Source organism: Agrilus planipennis, unplaced genomic scaffold (assembly GCF_000699045.2).
Source record: "Agrilus planipennis isolate EAB-ADULT unplaced genomic scaffold, Apla_2.0 scaffold149, whole genome shotgun sequence".
In the NCBI taxonomy this organism is placed as follows: Eukaryota; Metazoa; Arthropoda; class Insecta; order Coleoptera; family Buprestidae; genus Agrilus; species Agrilus planipennis.
The window spans coordinates 41,830-57,847 of record NW_020438906.1 but is presented as its reverse complement, the minus strand read 5'-3'; the positions used below and the strand labels follow the sequence as shown (position 1 = coordinate 57,847).

At 32.9% G+C, this 16,018-nt stretch overlaps 3 protein-coding genes across 3 annotated transcripts in view; 1 reads left to right on the top strand and 2 right to left on the bottom strand.

The window, feature by feature from the left end:
- LOC108736387 (neuroendocrine convertase 2) overlaps positions 1–5,489 on the bottom strand; it is a 101,175-nt gene extending 95,686 nt beyond the window's left edge. The window contains exon 1 of the mRNA XM_025973419.1: positions 5,295–5,489. Within this exon, the coding sequence (XP_025829204.1) occupies positions 5,295–5,462 (168 nt within the window). The 5' untranslated portion in view covers positions 5,463–5,489. The remainder of the gene's footprint in view (positions 1–5,294) is intronic.
- A 5,196-nt stretch (positions 5,490–10,685) lies between these two features.
- Positions 10,686–11,816, bottom strand: LOC108736425 (leptin receptor gene-related protein). The gene is made up of 3 exons (XM_018468844.2): positions 11,604–11,816; positions 11,314–11,388; positions 10,686–11,263 (listed from the first exon to the last, which is right to left on the bottom strand). Exons 1-3 carry the CDS (start codon positions 11,618–11,620, stop codon positions 10,966–10,968), a joined length of 390 nt encoding a protein of 129 aa, XP_018324346.1. The 5' UTR covers positions 11,621–11,816; the 3' UTR covers positions 10,686–10,965.
- Positions 11,817–12,863: 1,047 nt separating this feature from the next.
- Positions 12,864–15,974, top strand: LOC108736423 (transitional endoplasmic reticulum ATPase TER94). Its single transcript, XM_018468842.2, has 7 exons — positions 12,864–13,028; positions 13,196–13,555; positions 13,647–13,839; positions 13,912–15,030; positions 15,098–15,281; positions 15,338–15,624; positions 15,681–15,974. The coding sequence occupies exons 1-7, from the start codon at positions 13,012–13,014 to the stop codon at positions 15,930–15,932; spliced, it is 2,412 nt and encodes an 803-aa protein (XP_018324344.1). The 5' UTR covers positions 12,864–13,011; the 3' UTR covers positions 15,933–15,974.
- The last annotated feature ends 44 nt before the right edge of the window (positions 15,975–16,018 follow it).

Genomic DNA, 16,018 nt, shown 5'->3' with positions numbered 1-16,018 from the left:
TGAATTACGTTCTAAGCTGAAATTGGGAGATATCTACATAAGTACTTAATAACACCTGAACCTTTCATTAAGTGTCTTCCTAAAAGCATTAGTTCATAAAATAGCAAAGCCTTTTCTATTACAGTATGGTTGTGATGTTCATGTTCGTTGCCTTATCGCTTATATCACGATTTTTGAACCGTGATAATACAACGTGGGAGGTATATTTAATACTATCTATTAAATACAGGAAAATGTAATTTTGTTTAAATGTACAGTAAGAGAAACAATTTTTATGTTTTATTATCGATTGGACGACTGTTTTCCCTCATTCCACAATCTTTTTTAGAATATGGGCTCACAAATATCTTTAATTATTTTCTAACTTGATCTGGGTTTGTATAACATTTTCTGAAAGTTCTGGAAAATACACTTTAAAAATTTTAAAAAAGTGTATCGGTACTCAAATGGTAACTTAATTCATAACGAATGAATGTAACCCATCAGAACAGTCGTTTTGACCCAGCTGATCAATTTCAGTAGAAAAAATAGTTGTTTAATTATTGCTGATTCTATATTTTGCCAACATGCCAACGATTGCTGATTTAGCTGATAAAAGGACATTGTTAAAAGAAGAAACATACCACTAATTCAAAGTCCTTCAAGATGATTCATCTAAGTGTATTACAAAAATGGATAGTAGGCTATTGTCTGTGTGAAGGTTGAAAGGAACTAAAACGTTAAAGAGATTTTATTGTTTGTTATATTCAATTGGCCCCAAAATATGACAAAACCGCGTAGTGCTACCATTCAAAGAGGTGCATTCTTGAGATCCAGTTTTCATATTTTTGAGTTAGTTTAAGCCATAGCAATTTTAAAAAAGGACGAGAGTAGTACAACATATTTTGTTCGAATGAAAGCTTTAAGTTTAATTAGGTTAGGATTGTAATGGTTGGGATAGGTAAAGACAACACGAACGAAGTGAGTCGTGTACTTTTTTGTTAACACAGTTGGACCAATGTTAATCTAAATCAGTTATAACCACTTCAATCGCAGACATCAATCGTCACAACACTGACGGGTAAATTTATGATTCATGCTAAAAAATTGTTGTCTAATAAATGAATTGTTAGGTCCAGATGTTTCCTCGGTAATTACGGCTGATATCTTCAGTGGCACTGCATTGACAACGTGAGCAACAACAGTTTAATTATACCAGGATTCTTCAGCTCGAATTATAATTCTACTACACAATTCATTCTAGCCGTCAAAGCATATCTTCCTTGTTATCCTGACGGGTAAATCAATACTCATTTACAAACCGAAGTCAGCGTCCCCCTAACAAATATTACGTCACAAAAGCTAGCCCCCCCCCTACTATAAACTATTTCTTGCGGTTAAAAAAAGCAATGAGAATGATTTTCTTTCGTACTGCCAAGTTAAGAAAAAAATAAACCAAAATTGATTAACTGTGNATGGATAGTAGGCTATTGTCTGTGTGAAGGTTGAAAGGAACTAAAACGTTAAAGAGATTTTATTGTTTGTTATATTCAATTGGCCCCAAAATATGACAAAACCGCGTAGTGCTACCATTCAAAGAGGTGCATTCTTGAGATCCAGTTTTCATATTTTTCAGTTAGTTTAAGCCATAGCAATTTTAAGAAAGGACGAGAGTAGTAGTTCGATTACAATCAAACGAATGAAAGCTTTAAGTTCAATTAGGTTAGGATTGTAATGGTTGGGACAGGTAAAGACAACACGAACGAAGTGAGTCGTGTACCTTTTTGTTAACAGAGTTGAACCAATGTTAATCTAAATCAGTTATAACCACTTCAATCGCAGACATCAATCGTCACAACACTGATGGATAAATTTATAATTCATGCTAAAAAATCGTTGTCTAATAAATGAATTGTTAGGTCCAGATGCAACAAAAGTTTAATTATACCAGGATTCTTCAGATAGAATCATAATTCTACTATACAATAATTCTAGCCGTCAAAGCCTATCTTCCTTGTTATCCTGACGGGTAAATCAATACTCATTTACAAATCGAAGTCAGCGTCCCCCCCTAACAAATATTACGTCACAAAAGCTAGCCCCCCCCCCTACTATAAACTATTTCTTGCGATTAAAAAAAGCAATGAGAATGATTTTCTTTCGTACTGCCACGTTAAGAAAAAAATAAACCAAAATTGATTAACTGCGAACGTCACATTTCCTTAAAATTCCCCTCCCCCTTATCATATCTCGTCACTGTAAGCAGTATCCCTGCCTCCCCCTTATTTGCGAACGCCTTTTATGAACGACCTCTTTACTAATGAAATAATTAGAAAAGCTAGTATTATATATATAAAAGTANCTAACGATCGGAAATTCTGAATTATGTTTGTAAATGAAGTAAATTATGTGAGAACTTTGTAAATGCACATGCTTAATTTTACTTTTGTTACTCTTAAGTTAATACATTTTCAATTGAAATTAATTATTTTGTTGTAATTTACAAATCCTGTATCATATGGAAAAAGCACAAAATTTCTTTAACACACAAACGACTTGACATTTAGAGGCCATTCAGCTATCACCTAAACTGAATTTTAGTAATTTTTAACCCTCTTGTCAACAAAAGTAAGCAAAGGTTTTTCCCTTTATGCTTACGTAAACATTGATACCTGCATATTTTCTCAAAATCTTTTTAACTTAACCATAAAACTCCGCGTGAGAGCGAGGGAGCATTAACAATTACTTTGGGGAATCCCCGAACATTCTTATTGCTTTCGGACATAGACAAGTAGGGTTGTCATATTTCTTCAAATCAGAATCTACTAAATTTTACAGAAAAATTAGAAAATAAATAAGTAAATATTACTAACGTAATCACCCCCCGGCCCCATATCATGAAAAATAAACCATCCTCCTTCGGTGTTTACGCAATACCTGAATAGGAAGGGCGTCAAATTTAGGCTTCGCCCCGGGTGTCAGAAACGCCGCTGCAAGTAAGGCGAAACGTTCACCAAATATAGAAATTACACTTTTCTCTGTCGCCATTTTTCCCAACCGTGATCGTTCAAAATCGATCACTGTTAGTCGTGGTCGTCTGAAGAGTAGTATAAAATGACCACGTCTAGGAGTGATCTTTGTATTATGTTTTGAAAAAGACCATTACTAGCCGTGGTTGTTTCACAATGTACAAAGTCGCCTAGCCTTTCCGGAAGTTTCAGGCACTATGGCAAGGCAACTAAAACCGAGAAGAGCAACATGTTACATTTGAAAATGATTCAAAGCGCGAATTCCACCGCATGACGCAACTTCCTCTATCACAAACATTTGAAAAGGTATTTTTGCAAAATTAAAAATTTGGTTTTAAAAACAAATACAAATTGAAAAGTATTTCTAATAAAACTCGAAAAGTACTTGTCAGTAGCAATTTAAAATCAAATATTTTCCAATATATCTATTTGACTCATTTATTATTAGTTATCCAAAAAGAAGAAAAGTCTGAATCCGATCAAGTTCTATTTTAATCTTAATCAATTGTGATTGCTATTTCTTTTTCCTAGTAATTGTTTACTCTCAAAATTGTTCAGAAACTTAAAATATTATAGCGGTAATGCACCAATTAATTGCTTAATCCCTAAAGAAATGAGTATACACAAACTTTCCTAGTTGTACATTTATTGCTTAAACGATTTTACCGTTAAACAAAGTTTCCCAGTGTTGTAACGAAGCACTTAAATAACCCTTCACCTTTTATTTTATCGCATCCATTTTCTTAAATTAAAATTAAACGGTCTACAGACACTTAAATTTTAATATCCATTGGGTATTGTGTACCTGGTTGAAAAAAAAATGAATTACTCGAACTCTTTGTTAAATTAAAATTTTAACACTTTTTTGTTTAGTACCTCAGGGTTAATTAAAAAGTTCATTATAGTGTCGTTACAATTAAATTGTGTTGCGGCTTCAATTAATATTTGTACATATATATATTCAATTTTGTTAGTGTTTATAATTTTTGTAAATATTCAATTTTGTTCGTATTTTTAGATAGTCAACACTTTGTATTTTATTCTAGTTGTATTCAATTTTAATGTATTTATTTCTGTAGGTATNCACGCCTTGGAAAGAAACACGAAATAAATAAAAAATGGTTTGGTTTTTCGTTTATTATTATGGAGATAATTATTTTTGATGTTGTGGAATGATTTGTACGTTAATATAGTAATTCACATTGAGTATTACTATATTAACAGTTAGATTTGTAAAATTGAAATTTATATGCTTAGTAGATTTTACCTGCGATCAACGACCACATGAAACTAATTTTTCTATCCGTCAGGAACAGCGTTTTTTCCTCTGGATAATAAGAACCCTATGTCCTTTTTTATACCCCTAACAATGTATCTACAATGTTTCATGATGATCGATTGAGTAGTTAAGGCGTGAAATCGACCACATAAAACTAATTTTTTTATCACTCGAGATCACTATTTTTTTATTAGATAAAAGGTACCCTGTGTCCTTTTCTGTACCCTTGACAATGTGTCTACAAAATTTCATGATGATCGATTGAGTAATTAAGGCGAGAAGTCGACCACACGAAACTAATTTTTTTTCCTATCCTTTGAGAACAGTATTTTTCATGATGATCGGTTGAGTAGTTGAGAGGCGTGAAAAGATAACAAAAAAACTCACATTCGCATTTATAAAATTAGTTATGATTCGTATCATATGTCTCTAATATTTATTAAATAACTACATCACTTAAGTAAACTTACCATATTTTTGATTCGAAGAACATACAAATACTCAGAATCCAAAATGTTACGATTAATCATAAGGTTGTTCAGTTTAGTAATCAAATAAATTCATATTTAATACTGTTTATAAAATAATTAAAAAATCCTGGTTTTTAAGAACATGCATGTTATTTGGAAGTTTCATGAGCACTGTTCAAACCTTTATAAATTCCTAGTACGTAACTATTTTTTCGGAAATATTAATTTTACTTTACCTTTCTGCTTTAAATTAAAACGATATCTCTTTTGCAATTCCAACGCGATTTATTTACGTTCATTAAAAATTAAGCAAAAAAATTTTAACGAGTTTGATGCACATTTAACTAGGATAATAGTGAATACGTAAAATGTAATTGTTTTACTTACTGGTCCCATGTTGACAAATCCGGTTTTTNTTTGCAATTCCTACGCGATTTATTTACGTTCATTAAAAATTAAGCAAAAAAATTTTAACGAGTATGATGCACATTTAACTAGGATAATAGTGAATACGTAAAATGTAATTGTTTTACTTACTGGTCCCATGTTGACAAATCCGGTTTTTTTGGCGATCCTGTGGGCTTCATCGGGCTGTACATCTTTTCGGAATTTAACAAGAAACGAATTGCTAAAAACATCCCCTGTCGATTGGCACAAGTAGACGAAGGACAATGTAACAAGGAGCAGCCTCCAGCTCAGAGGCATGTTAGAAAGGATGTGTTGTACGATGGATATAAGCCACGGATGACGACGTCGCTCGGTTGGTACATAAGCGTCGCGACGCTCCAATCGCGCATTGCTGACGTCATTGTCATCGATTTTTCTTTAACGACAACACTATATACACTTGGAATAATTTACTTTTTATTGATGGGAATTCATTAAGCATTTATTTAACGCTGGTAATGAGGAGATTTGAAAACTGCACTGTTACAGACAGACAGTGGTTGGGACAATTATGTACATAAGTACAATATAATCCTTTTCAGAATAAATCAAGCACATAGTTACTACCTCACACAGACTAATTTGAAATGAATTCTCACGCCTTGGAAAGAAACACGAAATAAATAAAAAATGGTTTGGTTTTTCGTTTATTATTATGGAGATAATTATTTTTGATGTTGTGGAATGATTTGTACTAAATAATTTTTCAATACTTACCAACTTCTCAGCGTGTTTTTACTTGACTTATGTTTTAATTTTTGAAGCCAGTTTTCATTTAAAATATTAGACAATAGGTATAAAATTGCTTACATAATTAGCAGATAGTTTGTTAAACTTTGAACATTTCGTATGCATATGTACTTTTATTCGTCTTCTTTTTTGTACAAAGAAAGTTATTCATTTATATTTACATAAATTCGTTAAGTAGCTTTGAAAACCGATAAACGGCGTCCCTAATTATCTAATATCTAATGCTGTTACGCCGAAAAAAAGTAAAATGTTTGAGGCAGTAAATCTATTCCTTTAAAAATTTCCTCGGGGAAATTTAATCTTAAAATATTCATCCGAAGGTACTGGAACTGTTAGGAATTCGCCTAAACTTTATAATTTAATTTCAAGATCAAATTCTTTTATTCCCGTTATGAAACCATTAAAATGTTCTCAACTGTTTCTAATTCACAACCACCGAGAAATTGCGTAAATAAAATACGCAGTATAATCTTTTAATAAAAGTAAAGTAGTCTGTTATTTTCACTATAACTATATGAATTACTATTATTAATTTAATACCTTTGAATTAATGAGTTTAGTATTATGTTTAAATTAAGTAATTGAAAAATTCAAAAGGACCTGAACAACATCCGCCGCATCGTCCTGATAAGGCTCTCAGTGACATTTTTTAACCGTAAATCATTTAATAAAACATTTTAGAGAAATAATCTTCAAGTTGGTAAATATTTTCGGCTGTATATTTGTCACATTTTGACAGTGTTTTGTATTACAAAAACTGAGGTTGTTATTACATTCAACTTTAACTTTTTAAATTGATTGATGGGGTAGGGTAATACTCAAATGATTAAAAATTGGATAAATGAAAAATGTAGATGCAAATGAAAATATTTTCGAAACAATTCCTGAAATTCTAATGACGTCACTATAAAGTAACTGTACTAACCCTGTATCTTCTTAATTACATTCCAAGGGATGTTCAAATCTGGTTTCTAGGGATCAATGTTTTAACGTTTTAAATAAACTTCTCTCAAAAACTTTTTTAGAAAAGGATTTTATGCTCGATTTTCAAGCAATTACTGGTCCAGTAAGCTAACAAGGATTGTAGCAAGGGTTCTGGCATCGATATGTTTTCGTCAAATCTGGCTGTATTAATGCAAAGGTTTCCAAATTGAATAATCTGTTCAATGACCAATATCCACTTAAAAAAAAGTTAAAATTGTGGATGATGTTTAAAAAAACTGCGTTAATAAAAGTAAACCAAATTCGTAGAATAGAAATAAACAATGTCAAATCTAATCCTAAAGATTGGACTACTAAAGACGTAAAATTTTCATGTAATAGATCAGAATTATTGTACAATACTTGGCAATTGAATCATGGGTCTAACAAACAATAAATTAAAGGTGGAGCTTAACAAAAATGTCCTTAATAATTATTACTAATTAAAATGCAAAGGCATTACACGAATAAAATCAAATTAAAAGTTGGTACAATCCTAAAAACCCATTGAAAATGATCAATCAAAAACTAGAGAACAATGTGTTCATTACCCCGTCCAATGTACTAATTGTATGTAATTAGATTAATGACGACGTGGATGTAAAACGTTTTTCTGTGTGTGGGCATATATAGCAACGATAGAAAAATCAGGAAATTGTCGATTATGCTTTCAGTTTACGAAACTGTTCGGTAATTGTCCAACCAAAGTGTGGTATCGCTAGTGACATTATTGATTATCCGACAGCTTAACATCTTCATTTTAACTGACATTTTAAGTGACTCGTACGAAAGGTACTTATAAACCCTCTTCACGAATGTACTCATTAAACAGTAATTATTATTACGTTCATGCAGCGCATGTTTCTATTTTTATTTTTAATTCAAGTTGATAATAAAAAAAAATTAACTGTCTATCTAAATATCAGCGCAATAATTTATCTAATTGTTACTATTCTAGCTACTATAAATTAATTATTATAATCTATTACTTTTTCATCTGTTTTTACTTGTTACGAACTAATACTTGATTCGAAGAGCATTTCGCCTTAAATAAAAGAAAAAACAAGTGTGTACTTAAACTTCTACTGGTAAGCAGTGGCGTAGCGTGGGGGAAGGGGCAAAAGGGGGTCAAAAATGTTGTTATATAAATAGCATTAGATATCATTTTTTTTTGGAATTTGTATCAGTTTTTAACGATTCCTACCATGTATACTTCGTTTAATTTCTCTAGCGATGTGACCTTTTGTTTGACCGGCGCAAAGTAGAAAAGAACAGCACTAGGCCAGAAAATCTGTACAGTATTGCACAGAAAAATTAACCATTTTATCCACTAAAATTGCGTTGAAAATATCAACGAGATGTTTATTTATATTTGAAGACATATTAAAGGCTTTAACGCTTGTTTTCGACTCGCAGTAACATCATGATTAAACAAAACTATTGGTAGGTACTGTATGAAAAAGTATGTTTAATGAACAAAAGTCGAGAGTATAATGAGCTTTTTTCTCCCTACCTACGATTTTGCCAGCGCGCATCCACGACATTGGAAGGGGCACGTCGCTAGAGAAAGTAAATGAAGTATAGCAAGATATTACCGTCTTGGTTCTTCCAAATTCCACGACTTTTGTGTTGTTAAAAATCTGTAAAAAGTATCTGTCCTGTATCTAAATGTAAAACAGGCATTTTTTTCATAGCCAATGTAGCAAAAGCTGAAAGTCGAATGGTCAAATCGTAACCATAACGGTAGTAGAAAAATATACCAAAAAGAAAAACCCGAATCGTCTGGTGGACTATAAATTTCGCCTATGTATTATAAACAAGACACAAAACACGTTAAAATTTGTCACTTTTTTAAAAGTACAGTCTCGAGATTCCTGTGTTATGTACAATAAAATAGCTACTATCGTGGGATAAAACTATTGAACGGACTGTACGTACCTTAACACTCCATAATAAAATATCCCATAAATGTTATCAGTTAATGATGCAGAGATTGAAACTTTAAAACATTGCAAAAGTATGAAAAGAATACTTATGCTCTTAGCGACAATAAAATGCTAACGATCGGAAATTCTGAATTATGTTTGTAAATGAAGTAAATTATGTGAGAACTTTGTAAATGCACATGCTTAATTTTACTTTTGTTACTCTTAAGTTAATACATTTTCAATTGAAATTAATTATTTTGTTGTAATTTACAAATCCTGTATCATATGGAAAAAGCACAAAATTTCTTTAACACACAAACGACTTGACATTTAGAGGCCATTCAGCTATCACCTAAACTGAATTTTAGTAATTTTTAACCCTCTTGTCAACAAAAGTAAGCAAAGGTTTTTCCCCTTATGCTTACGTAAACATTGATACCTGCATATTTTCTCAAAATCTTTTTAACTTAACCATAAAACTCCGCGTGAGAGCGAGGGAGCATTAACAATTACTTTGGGGAATCCCCGAACATTCTTATTGCTTTCGGACATAGACAAGTAGGGTTGTCATATTTCTTCAAATCAGAATCTACTAAATTTTACAGAAAAATTAGAAAATAAATAAGTAAATATTACTAACGTAATCACCCCCCGGCCCCATATCATGAAAAATAAACCATCCTCCTTCGGTGTTTACGCAATACCTGAATAGGAAGGGCGTCAAATTTAGGCTTCGCCCCGGGTGTCAGAAACGCCGCTGCAAGTAAGGCGAAACGTTCACCAAATATAGAAATTACACTTTTCTCTGTCGCCATTTTTCCCAACCGTGATCGTTCAAAATCGATCACTGTTAGTCGTGGTCGTCTGAAGAGTAGTATAAAATGACCACGTCTAGGAGTGATCTTTGTATTATGTTTTGAAAAAGACCATTACTAGCCGTGGTTGTTTCACAATGTACAAAGTCGCCTAGCCTTTCCGGAAGTTTCAGGCACTATGGCAAGGCAACTAAAACCGAGAAGAGCAACATGTTACATTTGAAAATGATTCAAAGCGCGAATTCCACCGCATGACGCAACTTCCTCCGCAAGCTGTAAACTACTTCCGTTGCATGCTAAAATTTTACTCTCACTGCACCAAAAGAATGACCTATCCGTAACTTCAAAATAAATAGCTTTTAGATTATTTCAATACGTTAAAAAAAAAATAAAATGCATCCAAACTTACAATATTTTTTTAAATTAAAAGATACGTTTGTTATCTTTGAGCTACACTTTTTTAAGAGAAGTTTTATAATTATCCCGTCTGTAATTTTTGCTTTATCAACGAATCGTCCATTTGATGCCATTTTATCGTCAAATGCTCACCAGCTGTGTTTGAGTTTACTAAATCTTGGATTTAATGTGGGTTTTTATTACTTTCTGCTCCATAAATTAAAGTAAAACGCTTTTAGAGGAGTAAAAAGCTTGATTTTTAGTAACATATACTTTTAAATTAGGATTTTGTTACAATAAGTGTTCTTAATATTTTGAAAACAACCTCTTCAAATGTTCAAAACTGCTTTTTATTCGAAATTATCTAATTATAAATATATATATGTAATCCTTATTCGTTGAGTACAGTTTCAATATATGTATAGAAATCTTAAAAAATATTTGTAGTTTTAGAAAAAGTGACGAGGGGCTTTAAAAAAGCAGTGACAAAAAAAAACTGTAGTCAGATGTGCATTTATTGTATTTTTATAATGTTATTTTTATTATAACACATTTAATTAAGGAATATATGTATAAAACTACAACATAATAAATTACACATTGTTTTAGAAAAATTATAAATATTTACACATAATATAGCTTTTCATAAAATTCAAAAAGTATAAGTACTTTAAGTACCGAAAGTGCAACTGAAAAAAATATATCATTTATGTATTGTAACAGGTATTAGATTCTTAGCTCTTAAATGATACCAACTAAAAAACAAAACAAGAAACATTAAATTGAAAATAAACTTAATAATTTGAAAGATACACTAGTATATCTATACTTATTACACATCATACAACTTTCACTCCAGTTCTTAGTTTTGGTTCGTTATTAAAAAAAATTCTACCACATATTATAATCAGCATCTTCTTGATCAAAAGTAAGGAAGAAACTTATCAAAGTAAAATATACCACAACATTTCCTGCTAAAGTCAAATAGCATGCACCCCACTGAATTGTAGTCACCCTAGCTAGCACAATAGGTAGTGCAAATGAACTAACGACTAAACCCATAGTAATAAATATTGCAGTTTCCATACAACCATTACTGGATCCTTGATTTTCGTTGTAACGCCTCGCTATCAGCGTAGGTATAGGTGATAGTATGTAGAAAAGGACTGCAAAAAATGGCCACCATATCCTAAAAAGTTGAAGTTTAGATACTCAAAATAGAATAAAATTTAAACCTACTTATATTGGGGCAAAGCACAGGCCAGTATAACAAATGTCATTCCTATAGATCCAGCAAACGCTAAACATACCAGTCTGAAAATGAACCATAATTAATAAAAATATATTGTATTGTTTAATAATAAATTGACTCACCCTTTTCATAATAATCCAGTTCCAAAATGTTATGAAAAAGAAAAACAAAAGGAAAAATAATAACATTATAAATTACATTCAACAAATAACACATTTACTTTATTAGTCCGACAAAAAATAATATTTATTTGTAAGCAATAGGATGACTAACATTACCTTTAATTCCTGCCATTTCTAAAATGCCGAATGCACTTTTATTGTTTTATTCTAAGACAACGTACACGACAATTTTAAATATGAAACATATATACTTTAAAACCATCACTCAAAATTTCTGTTTGAGAAAAAAATAAATTTAGTACATGAGAAATTTTATTAATTAAATTTCAGCTGACACTTGTAACACTATCTTGTAACTTGTAACCATAGAGAAAGATATAACCATAGAAAATTGATATGTAACAATCAAAGAAAGTTGATTATTGTGGCTAAATGCACACCTACAGTCACTAGAGTTGTCAATTTTTAGATCGTAAGATAATTAATAATTAAAAAGCATTATTTTTGTTGGTTATTAAAATTATATTAGTGAATCTTATGAATTACTCCTAACAATACTAGTTTAAATGAATAAATAAATCAAGAATTTATAAAATCAGTTGCTAAATGAAAAAGGGTAAAACAATGAAACTGAGTTAATTTAATATTTAAAGGAAGATTGAACTACAATAATCACAGACTTTTACATATAATTTTAATGTTACATTAATGCTAAGTCAAAATTGTTGACTGCTGATTGGTTTAGGAGTCCCCCCCCTAAAAACTTTATTTTAGTTTTCTATAAAGTCATCATTACCAGCTTCAGCTCCTCTTCACTCTGTCAACCGAAGATCGCGTTGTCTACATAATCATTATGTCCTATTTTCACCTTTACTTCCCATGCCTCTCACGTTTTCACCCCTATCGGTATAGATGTAAACAACTAAAGTGTTAACAAAGTCTTCGTGGTTTTAACAATCCCTTTAAACCGAACGAGGTACAAGCCTCAACGAGATCAACAGGCCCTAAAACAGGTGGAGGTAGAAGGGTTTTAAGATAGTAAGTCCTGCTTGCAGGAAATACAACCCAACTTAGCCGTATGAATGGTTGTCCTTAAACTATTTTCCCTTTTCCACAAAATCAAAGAAGCCTTGACCACTTTTTTTCATCATTATTCTAGTTTTTGCATTAATTTCATGTCAGTTCAATGTAAGTAAGTAAAGCAAAAAAGAAAAATACTTGTTCTCGTTTAATCTCTACGATAACTGTTATTTTTCCGCTTTTTATAAACTGATTCTGATTATCTAGATTATTGGGCGCCCTTTTCTCGTATTCAAAATATTAGATTGTGTAGCTGTGTAGCTTTGCCACAGCCACTAGATCATAGAATTTTATAAGAGGGGCGTCAAACGGGTTAAAAGTGTCATTTTTCTTGCAAGCGGTTTGTGATTTGGCACCGTCATTGTTCAGATCTTCAGAGTCGAAAGTCGGTCCATATAGTAATTGTAGTGTGTGAAGTTTTGTTAATTATCGAATTTTATTGAATAATTTTTAAAAAGCACTAGAAAAAACTACACATTTGAAATGGCGGAAGGAAAAAGGTATGTCGATCCTGCTTAATTCTGATCATAATCGTATCTGTATGCGTATATTTTATTCTTTTTAATTTTGTCATGGACGATTATCACAGTCCGCTTGGTATAATTTTCTAAAAAAAAATCGGTTGGCAGAAATCTCAATCAGTTGTAAAGTAAAATTACTTTTTCAGTCCCGATGATTTAGCAACTGCAATTTTACGTCGCAAGGATCGTCCAAATAGGCTTTTAGTAGAAGAAGCAGTGAATGATGATAATTCAGTCGTTGCCCTTTCGCAATCAAAAATGGATGAATTGCAACTTTTTAGAGGCGACACAGTACTTTTAAAAGGAAAGCGACGAAAAGAAACTGTTTGCATTGTATTGTCTGATGAAACTTGCCCAGATGAAAAGATCAGAATGAATCGTATAGTTAGAAACAATTTACGTGTTCGTCTCTCTGATGTTGTTTCAATTCAACCATGTCCTGATGTTAAATATGGGAAAAGAATACATGTGCTTCCCATCGATGACACTGTAGAAGGATTAACTGGGTAAGAATTGTACTTGTAGTAGTAATACAATATAGTTTAAAAATCCTTAATCAAATAAATTTATTTTCATAAATTAATTTCTCTGTTTCAGGAATCTATTTGAAGTTTACTTGAAACCTTACTTTTTGGAAGCATACAGACCAATTCACAAAGAGGATGTGTTTGTTGTACGTGGGGGAATGAGAGCAGTTGAATTTAAAGTTGTTGAAACAGATCCTTCCCCATATTGTATTGTTGCACCAGATACTGTAATACATTGTGATGGAGATCCCATCAAACGTGAGGTAAATTAAATAACCAACATTTGGTTTGAATAAATTTATACAATAGTATTTGTTATTAATTTTATAAAATAGGAAGAAGAAGAGGTTCTTAATGCCGTTGGATACGACGACATTGGTGGTTGCAGGAAGCAGCTGGCCCAAATCAAGGAAATGGTTGAACTACCTCTACGTCATCCGTCTTTGTTTAAAGCAATTGGTGTTAAACCTCCTCGTGGAATTTTGCTGTATGGACCCCCAGGTACTGGTAAAACATTGATAGCCCGTGCCGTTGCTAATGAAACCGGCGCATTCTTCTTTCTTATCAATGGTCCTGAAATAATGAGCAAGCTGGCCGGTGAATCTGAAAGTAATCTGCGAAAAGCGTTTGAGGAAGCTGACAAGAATTCTCCCGCTATCATCTTTATCGATGAATTGGACGCGATCGCTCCCAAACGTGAAAAAACGCATGGAGAAGTTGAACGCCGAATTGTATCCCAATTATTGACTCTTATGGACGGCATGAAAAAGAGTTCACATGTTATCGTCATGGCCGCAACCAACAGGCCCAACTCCATTGATGCAGCTTTACGTCGTTTCGGGCGGTTTGATCGCGAGATTGACATCGGCATTCCAGATGCAACTGGTCGACTCGAAATCCTTCGCATTCACACGAAAAATATGAAACTCGCAGACGACGTAGATTTGGAACAGATAGCTGCAGAGACCCACGGTCACGTCGGTGCCGATCTTGCTTCCCTCTGTTCTGAAGCTGCCCTACAACAGATTCGTGAAAAAATGGATCTGATAGATTTGGAAGACGATCAAATTGACGCCGAAGTCTTAAATTCACTTGCTGTAACTATGGAAAATTTCCGTTATGCAATGACTAAGAGCAGTCCAAGTGCTCTACGTGAAACGGTGGTCGAAGTACCTAATGTTACCTGGGATGATATCGGGGGTTTGGAGAATGTCAAGAAAGAGTTGCAAGAACTTGTTCAATATCCTGTTGAACATCCAGATAAATTCCTCAAATTTGGTATGCAACCGTCACGAGGGGTACTCTTCTATGGACCTCCAGGTTGTGGTAAGACTCTTCTCGCCAAAGCAATCGCCAATGAATGTCAAGCTAATTTTATATCGGTCAAGGGACCTGAATTATTGACCATGTGGTTTGGTGAATCTGAAGCTAATGTGCGAGATATTTTCGATAAGGTATTTATTATTTGATTATTACATTTTTCTTTTTGAAAATAAAATATATAATTTAACTTTTTATTAGGCTAGATCTGCTTCGCCATGTGTCCTATTCTTTGACGAGTTGGATTCTATTGCAAAGTCTCGTGGGGGTAACGTGGGAGATGCTGGAGGTGCAGCGGATCGCGTTATCAATCAAATTCTTACTGAAATGGACGGTATGGGAGCTAAGAAGAACGTTTTCATTATTGGGGCTACAAACAGGCCTGGTAAGAAATTATAACTTATTTTAAAAATATGATTAATGTATTTTATTTTTATTCAGATATCATCGATCCAGCTATATTACGTCCAGGCCGTTTAGATCAGCTGATTTACATCCCATTACCAGACGAGAAGTCCCGTGAGGCTATTTTCAGGGCTAATTTGCGCAAATCGCCTGTGGCCAAGGACGTGGATATGACTTACATTGCGAAAGTCACACATGGATTTTCTGGTGCCGATTTAACAGAAATTTGCCAACGTGCCTGTAAATTGGCCATTCGGCAGAGTATAGAAGCGGAGATAAGACGTGAACGTGAACGGGCCGCCAATCCAAACGTCGCAATGGACGTAAGTGACCTGTTTAGATATTTAATTTGACAAACTTAATATTTCTTTTACAATAGTTGGATGAGGAAGACCCGGTTCCTGAAATAACTCGAGCTCATTTTGAAGAAGCTATGCGTTTTGCTAGAAGATCAGTGTCAGACAACGATATTAGAAAATATGAAATGTTTGCGCAAACATTACAGCAGTCTCGAGGGTTTGGAACCAATTTTCGTTTCCCTACCGCCGGCGGAGGCGCTCCTGTTCCCGGAGTTACCGCGGGTGATCAAGGTAACTTCCAAGACGACGCTGAAGACGACCTCTACAGTTAAACGTTTGGATTACAAAAGAAAATTTTCACTTACAATTGGGTTTTCATTATTTTCTATTCTAATTTTATAATAAATATTATTATTAT